This window comes from Panthera uncia, chromosome X (genome assembly GCF_023721935.1).
Source record: "Panthera uncia isolate 11264 chromosome X, Puncia_PCG_1.0, whole genome shotgun sequence".
Taxonomy (NCBI): Eukaryota; Metazoa; Chordata; class Mammalia; order Carnivora; family Felidae; genus Panthera; species Panthera uncia.
The window spans coordinates 19,557,502-19,572,588 of NC_064817.1; the positions used below are offsets into that span (position 1 = coordinate 19,557,502).

Sequence of the window (15,087 nt, forward strand, 5' to 3'; positions counted from 1 at the left end):
TGCGTGTCAGTTGTGATTCACTGCGTGTCAGTGTGGTCTTTTCCTGAGCTCTGGCCTGTGGTCTCATCCCTCCCACGCGTGAGCCTTGCCGTCTCGCTTTCTGCAATTCGATACGTGAGCAGCACCAAGCACCTTTGTAAGTTGCTGGGAGTGGACAAGGACCCTTACCTAAATGCTTATGCTCGATCGGAGGAAAAATAGGTTATTTGGATTCTTGGCAGTGGGGAACATCCTGTTGGCAGAATAAAGGAGCTCCTCACAGTGTGTAGTTTTAACGATATTTTTCAAATATGCATCAGGGAAAGGGGACCGTATATTGTCCACGCCCGACACTTTTGGCAGCGAAAAGAGCACTATTAATAATTATACGCTAAAGCATGTAAACACGTGCAAACCAGGACTGTGCTGGGCGAATCGGGCCTAACTGGCCATGGACCACCTACACCAGAATCACACAGAGTGCTGGTTAAAATGCAGATCCCTGGGCTCTCCCTCAGCTCTATTCATTCAGATGCTCGGGGCCGGAGGCCTAGGAATCTGTATTGCAACAAACGCCACAGAGGAATCCTTTAGAAAGTGTAATTTGGGAACCGTTGCCATGTGGAATACGCGGAAGATAAACAACTTGGAATTTGCAATTAAAGGGCCGTTGCTTCCATGGTGTCTTTTGAGGATGTGGCACAGCCCGACACCAGGACCCAGCGCCTCCGAGGTCATTTGGCTGCGGTTATGGGCTTCCTGAATAATGACTAAGCGGTGTGATCTTCGTGCTATCTACCAATGTGTCGTTCTTCTACTAAACAGTCAATGGTGAATGGCTGTCTTTCTAAGACTTGAGAGTACCTACCTGCTGTCTTGTATATTTCTCGCTAAAAAGCAAACCTAGAAAATTTGAGGCAAGAAACTTGGGTGTAAGTGATTCTTGGGGTTAATATCAGGGAATCCACACATTAGCCTCCATTCTGCTACCAGCAAGTCGTTAACTGCATCTTGGTTTCCTTGTCTATAAAATTAGGGCGTTGGACTATATGGTTCCAAGGTCCTTCCCAGGTCTGATATTTTATGGCACTCTTTAACACCTAAAATAGGAAGCAGGTACCACCAGCTGCCTTCATGCTGTGATACATTTTGCCCAAAGAATACAAAAGCAGTGGCTCTCAGAAGCGATCGTGGTTTTAGTTCCCGCATTTAAAGTATCTGTCCGAATTTTACCAAAAGTCAGCCACTGTGTGAGCCCATCACTCACGACCGGGGGACTAGCATTCTTGTCGCAGTCACTCCTCCCCTGTTTTGAAATCATAAAGTAAGTATGGTTTAGACTCACAAAGAGACCCTCCAACTCAATGTCTATGGTTCTGTGAAGCTGCTGCAGTGCATTGCTCTTGGATGTACGTTTTGACTTCCTTGTCATTTATTTCAGGGTTTTCCAATGACTAATGCATGTTTGCAAACGATCATGCGATCTCTTCAGATGTTCCTAGTAACACAAGAATGTACTCCGGGAACACAAGTAAATCATAAGGCATCGCGTAGGAGGGGTTGCCCCTGGGAAGGGTGCGTGTAGACTACTGCCCGCCAGAGCTCTGTGATGATGGGAATGTTCTCTATCTTTGCTGTCCATTATAGTCGCCCCTGGCCACTTGAACACTTAAAATGTGGCTAGTTCAACTGAGGAACGGAACTGTTTATTTAAATGGGATTTATCAAAATTTAAATGGCTACTTGTGGCTCGAGGCCATCATGTTGGACCTGGCAGCTGTTGAATAGCCATTACATGTCGTTGAATTGTTCTGTTAACACCGAGCACCCGTCTTCACCAGCCACTGGAATGGGTGCTTAACAGCACTTTTGTCATTTCTTAATGTTGGTCTTAAAACGAATCCTTTGCCTACTGCCCACTGATGACACTGTTATCAACATAATAGTCTCTCTTTGGATAAGAAAATGAGATTTAGACCACATTTCTCCTGTCACAGTGGTGTGGCAGATCATTTCTCATCTTTGTTATACGAGCCATTGGTCACAACCTCTGAATCCATTACTCTCCGAGGCTCACTTTGTACCCTGAGTTGAGGTATTAAGTGTAGCCCAGAGGGTCTCAACCTGGGCTTGTTGGAATCGGAGTCCTGGGCCCCACTTCGGATCCATTCTGTCAGATGGCCTCTGGGACATATTCTTAAGAGTCCCCTAGGAGATGCTAACATGGGACGGAGCGGGTTGAAAACCACTGGTAAGTCCAAACCTGCCTAGGAGAATCGTAGGTGGCAAGCAGCAGCCAAGCCCGTCTCCTTGACACAGAGCAGGTCCTAGGGGCCTTGCAGTTGTATTGATGTTCTGTTTAGCAGGTGTTTGGAAAATACTCAGAACAGACAAAAAGGTCTTGATTTGAATTCGGGGCAGCTGAGCAGCCTTGCTGTTTCTTACTGTGCAAGAAACTCTAAGTTAGGCCAATGGTCTTCTCACCGTTCCCCGGCATCGTCGTCTGAACAGCCCTCTCCAGCCCTCAGACAAAATAAACGCGTTAATGCTTTCAGTAACGGTGACGGGTGCAGAGCTTTCCACGGTTCCTTAGTAACAGCTTAATATAATAGTGTAATTATTTCCAAAGTTAGAGATAATTATTGTCACCCTAGCACGGTAACTGGAACAGAGCTTCCTATACGAAAACTGCTCTTTTCCTAGGGCTTCAACTGGCAACAGAATAGCAAGTTTACGGGGGCAGATACTGCCCCGTTATCCAGGTGACAAAGGCCCGTCAGTCACACTGTAATCGAATTTAGGGTGAGGCCTCGAATGCCCATGTCACTCATCAAATAGTTCTGTCCAGATAAGAGAGTTCAAGTCTTCGGGGCGAGGCTCCACACCTGTTGTTAGGACCTTAAAGGAAAGTGTGTGCTGATGCCTTGGGACTTCGGTAGCTCACCTACAGCTGTACTATTCATGGGCCTAGCGAAGGCACAGCAATCATGAGCCTCCTCCATTCGGCAGTCCTCAAAGAGTGGTTTCTGATAAACAGAAAGTCTATGTTTTTTAAGTTTATTTATTTTTGAGAGAGAGAGGCAGAGGATGGGCAGAGAGAGAGGGAGACACAGAGTCCGAAGCCAGCTCCAGGCTCTGAGCTGTCAGCACAGAGCCCGATGCGGGGCTCGAACCCACAAACCGTGAGATCATGACCTGAGCCGAAGCCGGACGCTTAGCCAAGTGAGCCACCCACGTGCCCCGAAAGTCTGCTATTTAAAATCTATTTATTTTCCCCTACTCTGAATAAGATGTGGCAGTCCTTGCACTTGGAGAAAGAGCACCCCACACCCAAAGAGATTAGTAAAATATTGTGAAGTTAGTTGTTCGTAAAAGCACTGTAAAACTCCATTTGGCACAATTAGAAACCTGGACTGTTCAACAAGGGCTCGGGAAAGTCAAAGGTAGGGCCAGTCAGGAGAGGCCATAGTTGAGAGTCAAGCTACCAGGCTTGAGCTGAAATTGGCATGGGGGATGAGACTGTGTCCTCTTGAATCTTTGTGTCCCCAGGACCTAGCAGCTCACTCAAATGTTTATCGAAAGCTCCAGACAGGAGTGCAAATGCTCATGGAAGGCTCCAGTGGGAAAAGAAGTTACTCTAGAAAGGAGTATGGAGTAGTCTGATGCTGGATGGCTGGAAGTGAGTTCTAGCTTAAAGTGGTCGTGGTCAACTTCCAAGGACCAGAAAAAGAAAAAAACACAAGCCAGGTGGAGAATAGGCAGGAAACCGATTCTGCCCAGCAGTCAGAAGCTGTATTCCTGAGCCTGCTACAGTAGGAACGTATCCATTTGATCAAACACTTTGGTTAGCTGCCCTTTTACTCCTTGTCTTCTTGAGACTGCCATGTATGAATTGAAGGATACATACAGAGAATGGGGCGGGGAAACTCTTAAACTTCCTTCTCTATCAGCCATGGCTCCATGTTTGTGAGTCGAGGACCCACCTCCACGTCTCTCCTCACGGACCAATTAGCATGTTCATTTGGGTCAGACATCTCCCATGATACCTATTCTGTGCTTCTCTTGTGGATATCAAGACTTGGGAGAAACCTTTTAAGCAGGTTCATCATGAGTAGATACAGCAATGTTAAAAAGAGGAACATGAATCTATCTGCATAGGGGTTACTGTTCCTCAGCTCAGGAGCTGGAAAAAGGTTCAAGGGCTTATGACCATTGTCTTTAGTCACCTTGTGGTAGACAGCATAATGGCTCCCAGAGGTGTCTGCATCGTAATCCTCGGCATTTGGGAATATGTTGTATTACGTGGCAACAAGGAATTAAAGTTGCTGACGACCTTCAGATAGGGAGATTTTCTTGCATTATTCAGGTGGGCGAATGTAAACACAAGAGCCCTTATAAAGGCAGAAGGCATGTGGGAGCAGTGTTAACATGAGAAAGACGGCACTGGCCTTGGCTGGCTTTGAAGATGGAAGGAGGCCACGAGCCAAGGAATGCAAGCAGCTTTTAGAAGCTGGAAAGTGCAAGAACACATCCTCCCTAGAGCATCCAGTGTGGCCAACGTCTTAATTTTAGTCCAGTAAGACCCATTTTGGACTTCTGACCTCCAGAGCTGTGTTGTTTTAAGCCGCTGAGTTTGTTCCAGAAGTAGGAAACTAATATATACCTCTTCAGCTTCTTTCAGCTATTGTTGATCCCTGGGTACCAGGTATGGAAACAAAAAATAGAGTCAGTGACTCTCTTGTGTTCATGTTGGTTTGTGGTCAGACCAGTGAATGGCTTCTTGTCAACATCTATCCAGTGGAATGGGACTACCAGGCAAGAAAGACTGGTTCTCTCGTCAAGCTGTGTAATCAGTCATGTCCTGCCACGTGCATGGCAGAAGATGACAGGTTTTCTTTGAACTTGGAAATTTTCAAGTGACAAGTTCATTTGCAAGTATAATTAGCTGAAAAGGTCCCTGTGGAAAGGGTAAAGTATCCCAACTCTTTCAGGTATAGATTCATTAATTCTTTTAAAATGGAAGGTTACATATCAAATATTTTAGTTATGTCTAATCCCTCCATCAGAACTCCGCTTTTGTGAATACAGTACAGTAACCTGGCATGTCAATTTCCCTCCCTGCCTGCCGCCCCCACCCCCCCGCAGGAAAGAGAATGAAGGGAAGGAGAATAAAAATTGCTTGTAGGAGACAAGTCAACCCTGCTCTGAACAGTTCTCCTCAAGCTTCCCATATTTGGTCAGCTATGGCAGAGACTCAGCTAACAAGGTCTTTTTTTTTTTTTCTAGAATATAAGTTACAGCCGCACAGCAGGGCCTAACAGAGATCGATTAGTGCCTACAGATATTTATGCTCTTAATGATATTTTCGCATTTTACTGGTTTATTGGTTTTGACTCGATGACTCCTTAAAGAATTTAACCACTGGGTATACTTGGGGGTTTATGAGTGGTCATGCTTTGTCTGAATGGCATCTCGGTGGGAGTCTTTTTATCTAATGGCTCCTACTGAAGAAGTTGCTTAAACACACAACTCCAATAACCCACGAGGCCTCCAGTACGAGAGGACTCTGTGCGTGTGCGTGGTTTGTGCGTAAACATTTCCGATAGTGTACCTTTTTATCCTGGGGTTCTGTTTACAAAGGCTAATTGTCTTTGTAGCAAATATGAGAGTCCCTCAACGTGAATTTTACTGTGCTTTAGAATGGATTGCCTTTCTTTTGGGAACATTTCTGAGGTCTCACGAAGTCAAGAAGAAACCTGTAACTCTTGCTGTAATTACAGCCTGTCAAGAATGTGTCTGATCTGGGCAACAAAGCCAAGTAACACGGTCTATGAATAATAGGTATTCTGTTTTTAAGTGGATTCCCTTGCTGGATGCGGGCCTGGCTGTTGATTCTAGAGTCCGGGCTACTGTTAGAAGTGTCGTTTCCGAGCTAAACCTCCCCAGATGGAGTTCACTGAAACTCCCAAATTAAGCTAGTGGAGGGCACGCGCCCAGGTCTCGGCACTGCAGAATCTGCCTCAGTTGCTGGCCTTTGGGCTCCCGATGTAGCGCCTCCACCCCCGCCTCTCTGCTTCCGTCTTATCAGAGGCGCGCTTCCCCCCAGATGTTAAAGTGGTGGAGATGGCCACGCCGCCCCGGTTGGGTACAGGTGAGAAGCCCCCACCAGGTGGCAGGATGAGGAAGGTGGGTGGAGCCCGAGAGCCCGTGGAGGCCAGGGCGTGTAAGCGGCCACCAAAGAAAGCTGTCAGCTGTGCTGGGCCACCCCTCCAGCTCTCTGCTGAGAGGTAAGCACTTCCTCGCGGTCACTTGGTGACAGCATCCTAGCCGGAGCAGCTCAGGGACACCGCGGGCTGTGTCATACATTCAGAGACCTTAACGGGCAAAGACCTCAGAAACCATTTCCGTCAACCCCCTCGTTTTACAAAAGCAGACACCGAGGCCACAGAAGTGAAGCGGTTTGGCCTCGGTCACGGAGCCAGTTAGCACTGGAACCTAGAACCCAAGGGCCCGACCGGGCTCCCTCCGGCAACTTCCCCTCCGGGTAGCCTAACTAGCTCGTCAGTCAGGTGTGGGCCCTTTGCCCCGAGCCGCGCAGCACAGAGCCCCCGCCCTCTGAAGTCCCCTCTGAAGTCCTGGGGCCGCCACACCTGGGTTTTTCCCCTCCGAGCTGGCACTCGCACACGCGAACGCAGAGGCACGCTTTGAAGAAACACGACAAGCCAACGTGCAATTACGTGTCCCTTTATTTATAAACAGGTTGGGAACGCTGTGTTCCACTGGGGAGCGGGGGTGGGTCGGGGAGGGACGAGGGGGCAGGGGTGGAGGGCTGATTCCAGTAGTTCGCGTTATTCAGCACCAGAGCAAATGCTTGGGCGTAAGGTCGTACTTTAACCCAGACGAGTCTCCGTCTTCTTGTATGTACAGCAGAGTCTTAAGTGTGTGTGCTCTTCTTATGGCTTTGTCCCGGTGCACATCGCGGTGACACGACAAAAAACTCAATTCTAGAGAGAAGTAGAAGTTGCAAATGCCTCGTGAACTTATTCGTTTTTCAAAAGTCTGATGGCCAAGACTAGTGCTGAATGGATGCCTGAGGAACAGGAACATCTCTGCTCCAAACGGGCTCATCTGATTCAGCTGAGTCTGAGCCGCCAACTCGCTCGTCTCCCTGGGGTACACCTGGGTGCTAAAGGAAGTCCTGAAGCTGAAGAGAACACAGGCGCACGCTCTTCCCGTCCCTCCCTCCAGGGATGGACTCACAGTGACTACAGCCCGAGGCAAAGAGCAAGATCCCAAGCCCGCAGAGCAGGTCAGAAGGCAGTCATAGGTCTCAGGGTCGCTCGTCTTGAGGTCGGTTTCCTTTGCTTTTCTAAGGTCCTGGCACATGGGGGCGGGCTTGCCAGAAGCGGGCCGTTCGGTGTGGCTATATTAGAGCTCTCCTGTGTTTTGAGCTGGTGGAAGGGTGAGTGTTTGATTTCAGGGCCCTGGGGAGAGGGTGTGGCAGCTGACGGAGAAGTGGTGAGCCGGGGGAGCTGGGTGGGGGGCAGGGAACCCACACCCCGCACGGGTATTCACTAACCTTGGGTGTCTGTGAAAGGAAGCCTTCCTTCTTCACCTGTTAGGGGGTGAGTGACACTCTGAAAGGGAGCAGAAGGTGACTGCTCCCCTACTCCCCACCCTCCACCCTCGTTTTCGCCCGTCTTTGTAACCTGGCCCCCGTCTGCAACCGTCACTACTGTCCTCTAGTCCTCAGTCTAAAGCTTCCTCGCTCTCTCTCATTTCTGCTGGCCTCTTCGAGCCTGCACTTAATTTCTACATCTCTCGCTCCAGCCCTGACTCACTCTGGGTCATTACTGTTGATTGGTCGGCCCGAACAAAGAGCACCCCCATCTCTTCCTGGGGGGTGGGCTGGAAGCCGCTCATGGCCAGAAGCGCCAAAATTGGGCTGTTGGGCTGTGGAATCCCGCCCCCCGCATTCCTTCTCAGTAGTCTCATGGCCTTACAACGCTGGGCGGGTGCTGTTGGAGGACAGCAGGGGCTCGGAGGGTGAGCTTTAGAACGGCTGGTGGGCTGTTGTGGCCCATCCCGGAAACATCCCAGACATTGGTCGTTTCCCATTCGTGGCGCTGAGTCTGAGTCACATAGGTGGCATCTGTCAGTACGCCGTAGAAGGCCCGCAGACGCGTAATCAGCCCGATCGATCAGCCCCACGTTATTTGCTTCAGAACACAACTCAGCTGAGGGCGGGCCTGCGGGGGCCGTGCAGTAAGCACAGCAGAGGCCCGCCCAAGGTAGTTTCTCCTACACATAGAGCTCCTGAAGTGGTTTGAGAGCACGGGTTTCCTCTAACGTCCTTTCCACTCTCGAGGCCCCTCTTCTCCCCTTTTTCCTCCCCCTGTTCTCCCCCACCTTGCCCTGCCCGGCTCTTCTCATCCTTTCACTGCCCGAGCGTCAGGCAGCCGAGACGGGGTCTGGGCGCCAGTTTGCTCCAGCTGCGTGAAGGAGGGGCGAGCGAGTGGGCACAACGGAAGCACGGGGCCTCACTCCCTCGGCAGGACGCTCTGGGCCTTGACTACAGGCAGGCTCCCTCTAGAGTGCCGCGTCCCCGCCGGCTCTGTGCCCCCCACGACTGCTCAACGTTACTCTGGAGAGAGTGCCAGCAACGAGGGGGTTCCAAGCTAGCTCAGCCTCATGGTCTCGCTTCCCAGTAAACCCCACTTCTCTCCAGGTGGGCAGGGAGGTAGTTCAACCCCGACACCAGGGGGAAAGACGTGCCACCTTCCTTCGTTGGTTGCCCCACTTCTCGCCCAGAAGGCTGGTTCCCGAGGCCTCGGAAAGAGGGGTGTTTGTGGCATGAGAGATGCTGAGCTCTTCCCACAAGTCGCTGGTTTGGGCCTCTGCTCGGGCCCCAGCTGTCTCTGGCTTTACTGGGACCGGCGGGCAGTGCCTCCTCTACCTGAGAGTGTGGTTCTACACCCTGACTCTACCTGCTCCTTCCCGACCTGTCATTAGTGGCCAAGAAGTTCACACAACTCCACAGGAGCGCTTAGGGTCCTCGTCCCATTTGGCAAACCTAGGGGCGGGGTAGCGGTCTAACAACCTAGAGCATGTCTATGCTGAGATCAAACTGAGATTCCGACGGTGCTCTGGGAAACTCTTGAGAGCCTCCCTCCAAAACTATTACGGGAGGCCATGAGAACAACATGCTCGATTCCTGGTCGGGACAAGACATTTCTACAGGAATCCAGGATGGGCTTTTGACAAAGTGCCCAAGTCACAAGGGAACCAGGTAGTTCATTAGACCGAGGATTTCAGCCAGGGTATTAGGGTGAGAGCAGGGGAGTGTACTGTAAAATGCTACCACCGTATATTCGTATTGCATATGGCCTACACCCTGGAGAGCGTATTTGGAGCATACATAGGACAGATACGTGCAGGTAGCACCCCCTATTGGTATACTATGTGGTTTGGTATATCAAATGGTTACTTGAGGTCTATGAAATTGTTAAGTGGTCAGAAATGGGAAAAGCCATTCCACAGTTAGCATCCTTTAAGGAGAAGCTCCAGGAGACCTTGAGCATCTGCTAAACTCGGAGCCAAAGCAGAGCAGCTCCTCTTGACATACGTGCGTGCACACACATACACAAAATGTTTTTCTCTGTTGCGTTTCCCACAGATAAAGGTGATTTCTGGAAGGCCGTGAAGTCGAACCAAAGATGAAAAAATACAACCAGGAGCTTATTAGGCCTTATGTGGCATTCTCAACAAAACTGTCTTTTGGATAAGAAGTTAAGGTTCATGCTAGATGACCTTTTACGTATCTGGCCTAAAGCGTGTCTTGATCTACGCACCACATTCCTGGAACTGGCAAGGATAGATGTGTTGCAACATCAGGTCTCAGTGGCTCAACTGAGAAGGTTAGAATTTGTCTTGAACTTGGCTATGTCAGAAGCACTTCGCCACCTCTATGGGAAACCATTTTATTCTGGCAGAGCTTGGGTGGGAGGAGGCAACGTGCAGGGCCTTTGTGAGCTGCAAGTAGCGGATTGAGGGAATGGCCGCTTCCACGGGTGGTGAACTTGGTGGGGGCGGGTGGAAGGACCAAAGCAGAAGACACCCCACTGGGTGCAAGTCTCCTGGGGGTGCTCTGCATCTTTCCTTAGCAAGGTTAAAGTAGAGTGATTCTGGATGCTGCTAAGAAGGTTTGTAAAGGTTGTCCGGCTAGAAACCTCCATGCAGAGCCCACATGTTAGGCTGAGTGGAGACTGGGGGAGAGCTGGTCCCCAGGCCTTACCTTAGCTGAGCCCCTGCGACTGTGACCCTTCCAACCCCACCCAGGCAAGCCCGGTGACCCCGCCCCCGCTCCAGCCCGCGCGGGGTGGCTCTCATCTGCCAGCAGCCTTTACTTCTCATCCTCATCCCCCTCACTCATGCTGCTGATGGAGGCTGAGGCTGCTTTGGGTGAGGAGGGGGGTGAGGTTTTGTTTGGGAGCCACGAGAAGGTGGGTGACGGGGAGCGGGACGGGGACCGGCTCCTGGTGGGGCTGCTCACTGGGCTCTGCTTCGGGGACAAGGCCTGCAGCATCCGGCTACTCCTCTCCTGGAACATCTGCTTCTAGAGAGAAAATGGGGAGAAAGGGTCTGTTAAGTTAGTCTTCTGAGCTGGTGGCGAAACAGGGCAGGAAAGAGAGCTGGCACCCCACCAGGCGGGCACCCACGCCCCCGTACCACACTTGATGCCCGACACTACCCGCGGGGAGGAGGGGAGTGAAAGGCAGGGACGGCCAGACGCCGACACACAGATGGCCATCTGTGCTGGCTCCTGGGACTCTCCTCCTCGCCCGCCTTGACTCCAGTTACCAAATGTAACCGGAGGGGCTGCGACCTGCCAGGCACATAGTAATGTCCTAGGCACGGAAGGGTAGGGGGACACAGAAATCCCTGTCCTCATCGATATGAGGAGGACTCCCATAGTAAACGAAGGGAATGAGATACGTGTATGTCAGATGGATGTACGGGGTGTGAGAAAAAATAAAACGAGAGGAGAGCAAGATGGGGGTGTGAGGTGGGGAAGCGCTGGGCAGCAAAGGTAATTACAGTGCTCAGCGAAGGCCACGAGGAGAGGCTATTTGAGCAAAGACCTGAAAGAGATGAGGGCCAAGGGCCCATGTGACTGGAAATCGGGGGCAAACACATTCCAGAAGGGAGCATGCGGTACCTGTCCAGGGAGGAGGCCATGGCGGCCAGAGTGGAGTCACCCCGGGGAGGGGGGGTTAAGAGGAAGTCACCAGAGAAGTGACACAAAACTGTGTCCCGTAGGCTCTCGGTGGCTGTGTAAGAACTTTGGCCTTTACTCTGAGAAGAAAAACCTCGGGATAGTTCCTTGACCCCTGGAGTTCTGGGTCCAAGAGTCAGGAACTGTGACTTTGGCTTGAAAAGGACCACCCTGGCCGCACTGCTGGGAGCACACTACAGGGAACAGACTACAGTGGCACGAGAGCCGGAGCTGGGAGAACGGGGTCGAGCGCACCGTTTTAAGAATCCAAGGTTACATGAGGTGAGAAATGGTTGGAGGCCCGGTAGATTTGTTTTCCCCGGATTTTTTAAAGTATACCTGACTTAAGGTGGAACCCACCCTTCTCAGCCTACGGTTCTGTGAGTTTTGATAAGCACCAGCAGGGTATGTGGCCGCCCGCACAGTCAAGGTCTTAGGAGAGTTCCATTGGCCACCGAGTTCCCACGAGATCCTCTGTCACCCCCTCCCCCAGCCTCCGGCAACAGATCAGTTTTCTGTCCCTACGGTTTTTGCCTTTTCCAGAATGTCCTCTAAATGGAATCATGTAGTATCGTGGTCTGGCTACACTTTTTTTTAAAATATAATTTATTGTCAAATTGGTGCTCCCAGTGCTCATCCCAACAGGTGCCCTCCTCAATGGCTACACTTTGCAGGTAGAGCCCCCAGGAGGCGCTGACAGGTGGGATGTGCGGTGTGGGAGGAAGACTGATCAAGCGACTCCAGCTTCTGGCGTAAACGACTAGAAAGCCAGCAGTGTCATTTGCTCGGGTGGGGGACTCTGTGGGTAAAGGGGGTCTTGGTGGTAAGACAGCTCCGGCTCGGAACCTCAAGTGATCGCTGGCTGGCGCTTTAAGAACTGAGTCCTTCCCTGACACAGTCCATCCGTCTGCTTCATGGGAAGCCCGGTCTGGGCTGGCGGCGCCGTGAGCGCTCTGCCCCTCTGCTCTCCGCCTGCAGCTCGGCCCCCCACGTATATGTACGTCCCATCCCCCCCACCTCGGAGCACCCTGCCCGTGCTGCCTGGGCTCTATGCCTGGTTTGTCACGGAGCCTCCGCCCCCAGCACCTCAGTCCGATCTTGGGATCCTAAACTGGCCCTGAGAGCCATTTCTCCAGTTATCGATTTGAGACCTGGCTTGTCATTCGAGTTACGCATTTTACAAACCACTCCAGAGCCCCCTGGAGACCACGTGCTGTACAAGCCAGGGCTTCAGTGATGTACAGGAAGCGGGGGGTGGGGGTGTGTGTGTGGTTTGAGGTGGGAAGTGAGCCCATGAAGCTGGGGGAGGGGTGCCTTTCCAAGCACAGGGCGCTAAGTAGAGAGGCCTAAGTATACTTCCTGGCCGACTCTAACCAGAGTGCCTATGGGGCTGACGGGTCTTGGGCCTGCAGCACCAGGAACAGCTGGAGTTGTTTTTATCCCTAAGAGCCCCTGGAAGATTTTAATTAAGGGAGGGGTATCATCAGATGTGTGTTCCAGAAATATCTTTAGGTGGGAGCATAAAAGCAAAGAAAGAAACCATAAAGGAAAGGATCAGTGCTTGGCTATATAAAAGTGTATAACTTGTGTACCTCAAAAAAAAAAAACAAAACCCATCATCAGATAAAATAAAAGGCGAGTGAAAACCCAGGGGGAAATTCTTGCAACATTTAACCATAAATAATGGATCTTCGTATATAAACAGAGCTTACAAATCCAAAAGATTAATGCAAAAACCTTGATAGAAAAACTGAGCATATGGCTTGTCAAGGCAATGCACAAGACTTACAAATGACCTATAAAAAATGTTCAGCATCCCTAGTAAACAAATGCAAAATGACTGAAGTGAGATGCCTTTTTTATATATCAGATTGTTAAAATTTTTGTCTTCCCAACATGTAAAAATATTTTTCCAGTTTTATTGAGATGTAATTGACATACAGCACAGTTGAAGGTATATGGTGTAATGATTTTACTTACATATATTATGACATTACTACCACAATAAGTTAATATCTGTCATCTCATACAGATAAAAAAGTTTTTCCTTGTGATGAGAACTCTTGGGATCGACTTTTTAATATATACCGTACGGCAACGTTAACTATAGTCTTCATGCTATATATTACATCCCTAGTACTTACTTATAAGTGGAAGTTTGTACGTCTCGACCACCTGCATCTGCTTTTCCCTCTTTTGCTCCTATCTCTGTTTCTGGTAACCACAAATCTGATTGCTTTTTCCCTGAGTTGTTGGGTTGTTTTTCTTACTCTGCTTGTGAAATCATGCATTTGTGTTTCTCTAACTTACTTAGCATAATGCCCTCAAGGTCCGTCCATGTTCTCACAAATGGCAGGGTTTCCTCCTCCTTTCTTGGTTGACTAATATTCCACTGTATACATCTACCATACTTTCTTTATCCATTCATCCACTGATAGATACTTAGGTTGCTTCCATGTCTTGACTATTTTAAATAATACTGCTCTGAACATGGGGATGCAGATAGCTCTTTGGCATAGTGGTTTTTTTTTTTTTTTTCCTTTGGATTATATTCCCCAAAGTGAAATTGCTGGCTCATATATATGGTGGTTTCGGTTTTACTGTTTTGAGGAACCTCCATTCTATTTTCCACCATGGCTGCACCAATTTACAATCCTGCCAACAGTGCATGCACAAGGGTTCCTTTTAATCCATGTCTCACCAGCATTTGTTATTTCCAGTATTTTTTATGGTAGCCATTCTAAATGGTGGGAGGTAATAAGTCAGTGTAGTACTGATTTACATTTCCCTATTGGTTAGTGATGTTGAACATCTTCTCATGTAATTGTTGGTCCTTTGTATAGCATCCTTGGAAAAATGTCTTTGTGGGTACTTAGCCCATTTTTTAAGTGGATTATTTGGGGGTTTTGCTAATGAGTTGTAGGAGTTCCTTATATATTTTGGATCTTCATTCCTTATCAGACACATGGTTTCCACATATTTTCCCCATTCTGTAGGTTGTCTTTTAATTTTGTTGGTTTATTTTGCTGTCAAAAGCTTTTTAGTTTGATGTAGTCCCACTGATTTTTGAATTTGTGACCTGTGCTTTAGGTGTCCTATTCAAAAAATCATTGCCAAGACCCATGTAAAGGAGGTTTCTTCCTGTGTTTCCTTCTACGATTTTTATGGTTCCTGGTCTTATGTTGAAATCTGTAATCCATTTCAAGTTAATTTTGGTGAGTGGTATAAGATAGGGGTCTAATTTTATTCTTTTATGTGTGAATATCCAATTTTCCCAGCACCATTAGTTGAAGAGACCGTCTTTACTCCATTGAGTATTCTTGGCTCCCTTGCATGGGTTTATTTTTTAGTTCTCAGTTCTGTTCCAATGGTCTAGGTGTCTGTTTTTTTTTTCTTTTGCCAGTATCATACTCTTTTGATTGCTACATATTTATAGTATAGCTTGAAATCAGAAGGGTGATGCCTCCCACTTTTGTTCTTTTTCAGGATTGTTTTAGGTTTTAGGGGTCTTTTGAGGTTCCAGATAAAAATTAGGATTTTTTTCTCTATTTCTGTGAAAAATTCCATTGGAATCTTGACAGGGATTGCATTTAATCTGTAGATGGTTTTGGGATAGTATGGACATTATTAATTTTCTTCCAGCCTATAAACATTAATATTCTTCTAAAATACCTTTCCATTTATTTGGTTCTTCAAGTTTTTTCATCACTTTCTTATAGTTTTCAGTGTAGAGATTTTTCACCTCCTTGTAAATTTATTCCTAAGTATTTTATTGCTTTGTCTTGTAAATAGGATCAGTTTCTCTTTCATGTAATTCATTATTAGCATTTTAA

The 15,087-nt window shown here is 48.7% G+C and overlaps 1 protein-coding gene across 11 annotated transcripts in view; it reads right to left on the bottom strand.

Annotated features, from left to right (window-relative positions):
• Window positions 1-6,713: 6,713 nt before the first annotated feature.
• Window positions 6,714-15,087, bottom strand: part of PCYT1B (phosphate cytidylyltransferase 1B, choline) — a 126,179-nt gene continuing 117,805 nt past the window's right edge. For 6 of the 11 annotated variants that reach the window (XM_049643616.1, XM_049643625.1, XM_049643626.1 and 3 more), the window contains 2 exons: window positions 10,532-10,594; window positions 7,308-7,594 (listed from right to left, as the gene is read on the bottom strand). In XM_049643616.1, coding sequence (XP_049499573.1) covers window positions 7,403-7,594; window positions 10,532-10,594 — 255 coding nt within the window. In that variant the 3' untranslated portion in view covers window positions 7,308-7,402. Of the gene's footprint in view, window positions 6,984-7,149; window positions 7,595-9,511; window positions 10,595-15,087 lie in introns of those variants that run through there. The other 5 variants (XM_049643620.1, XM_049643624.1, XR_007460462.1 and 2 more) reach the window with 4 other exon arrangements.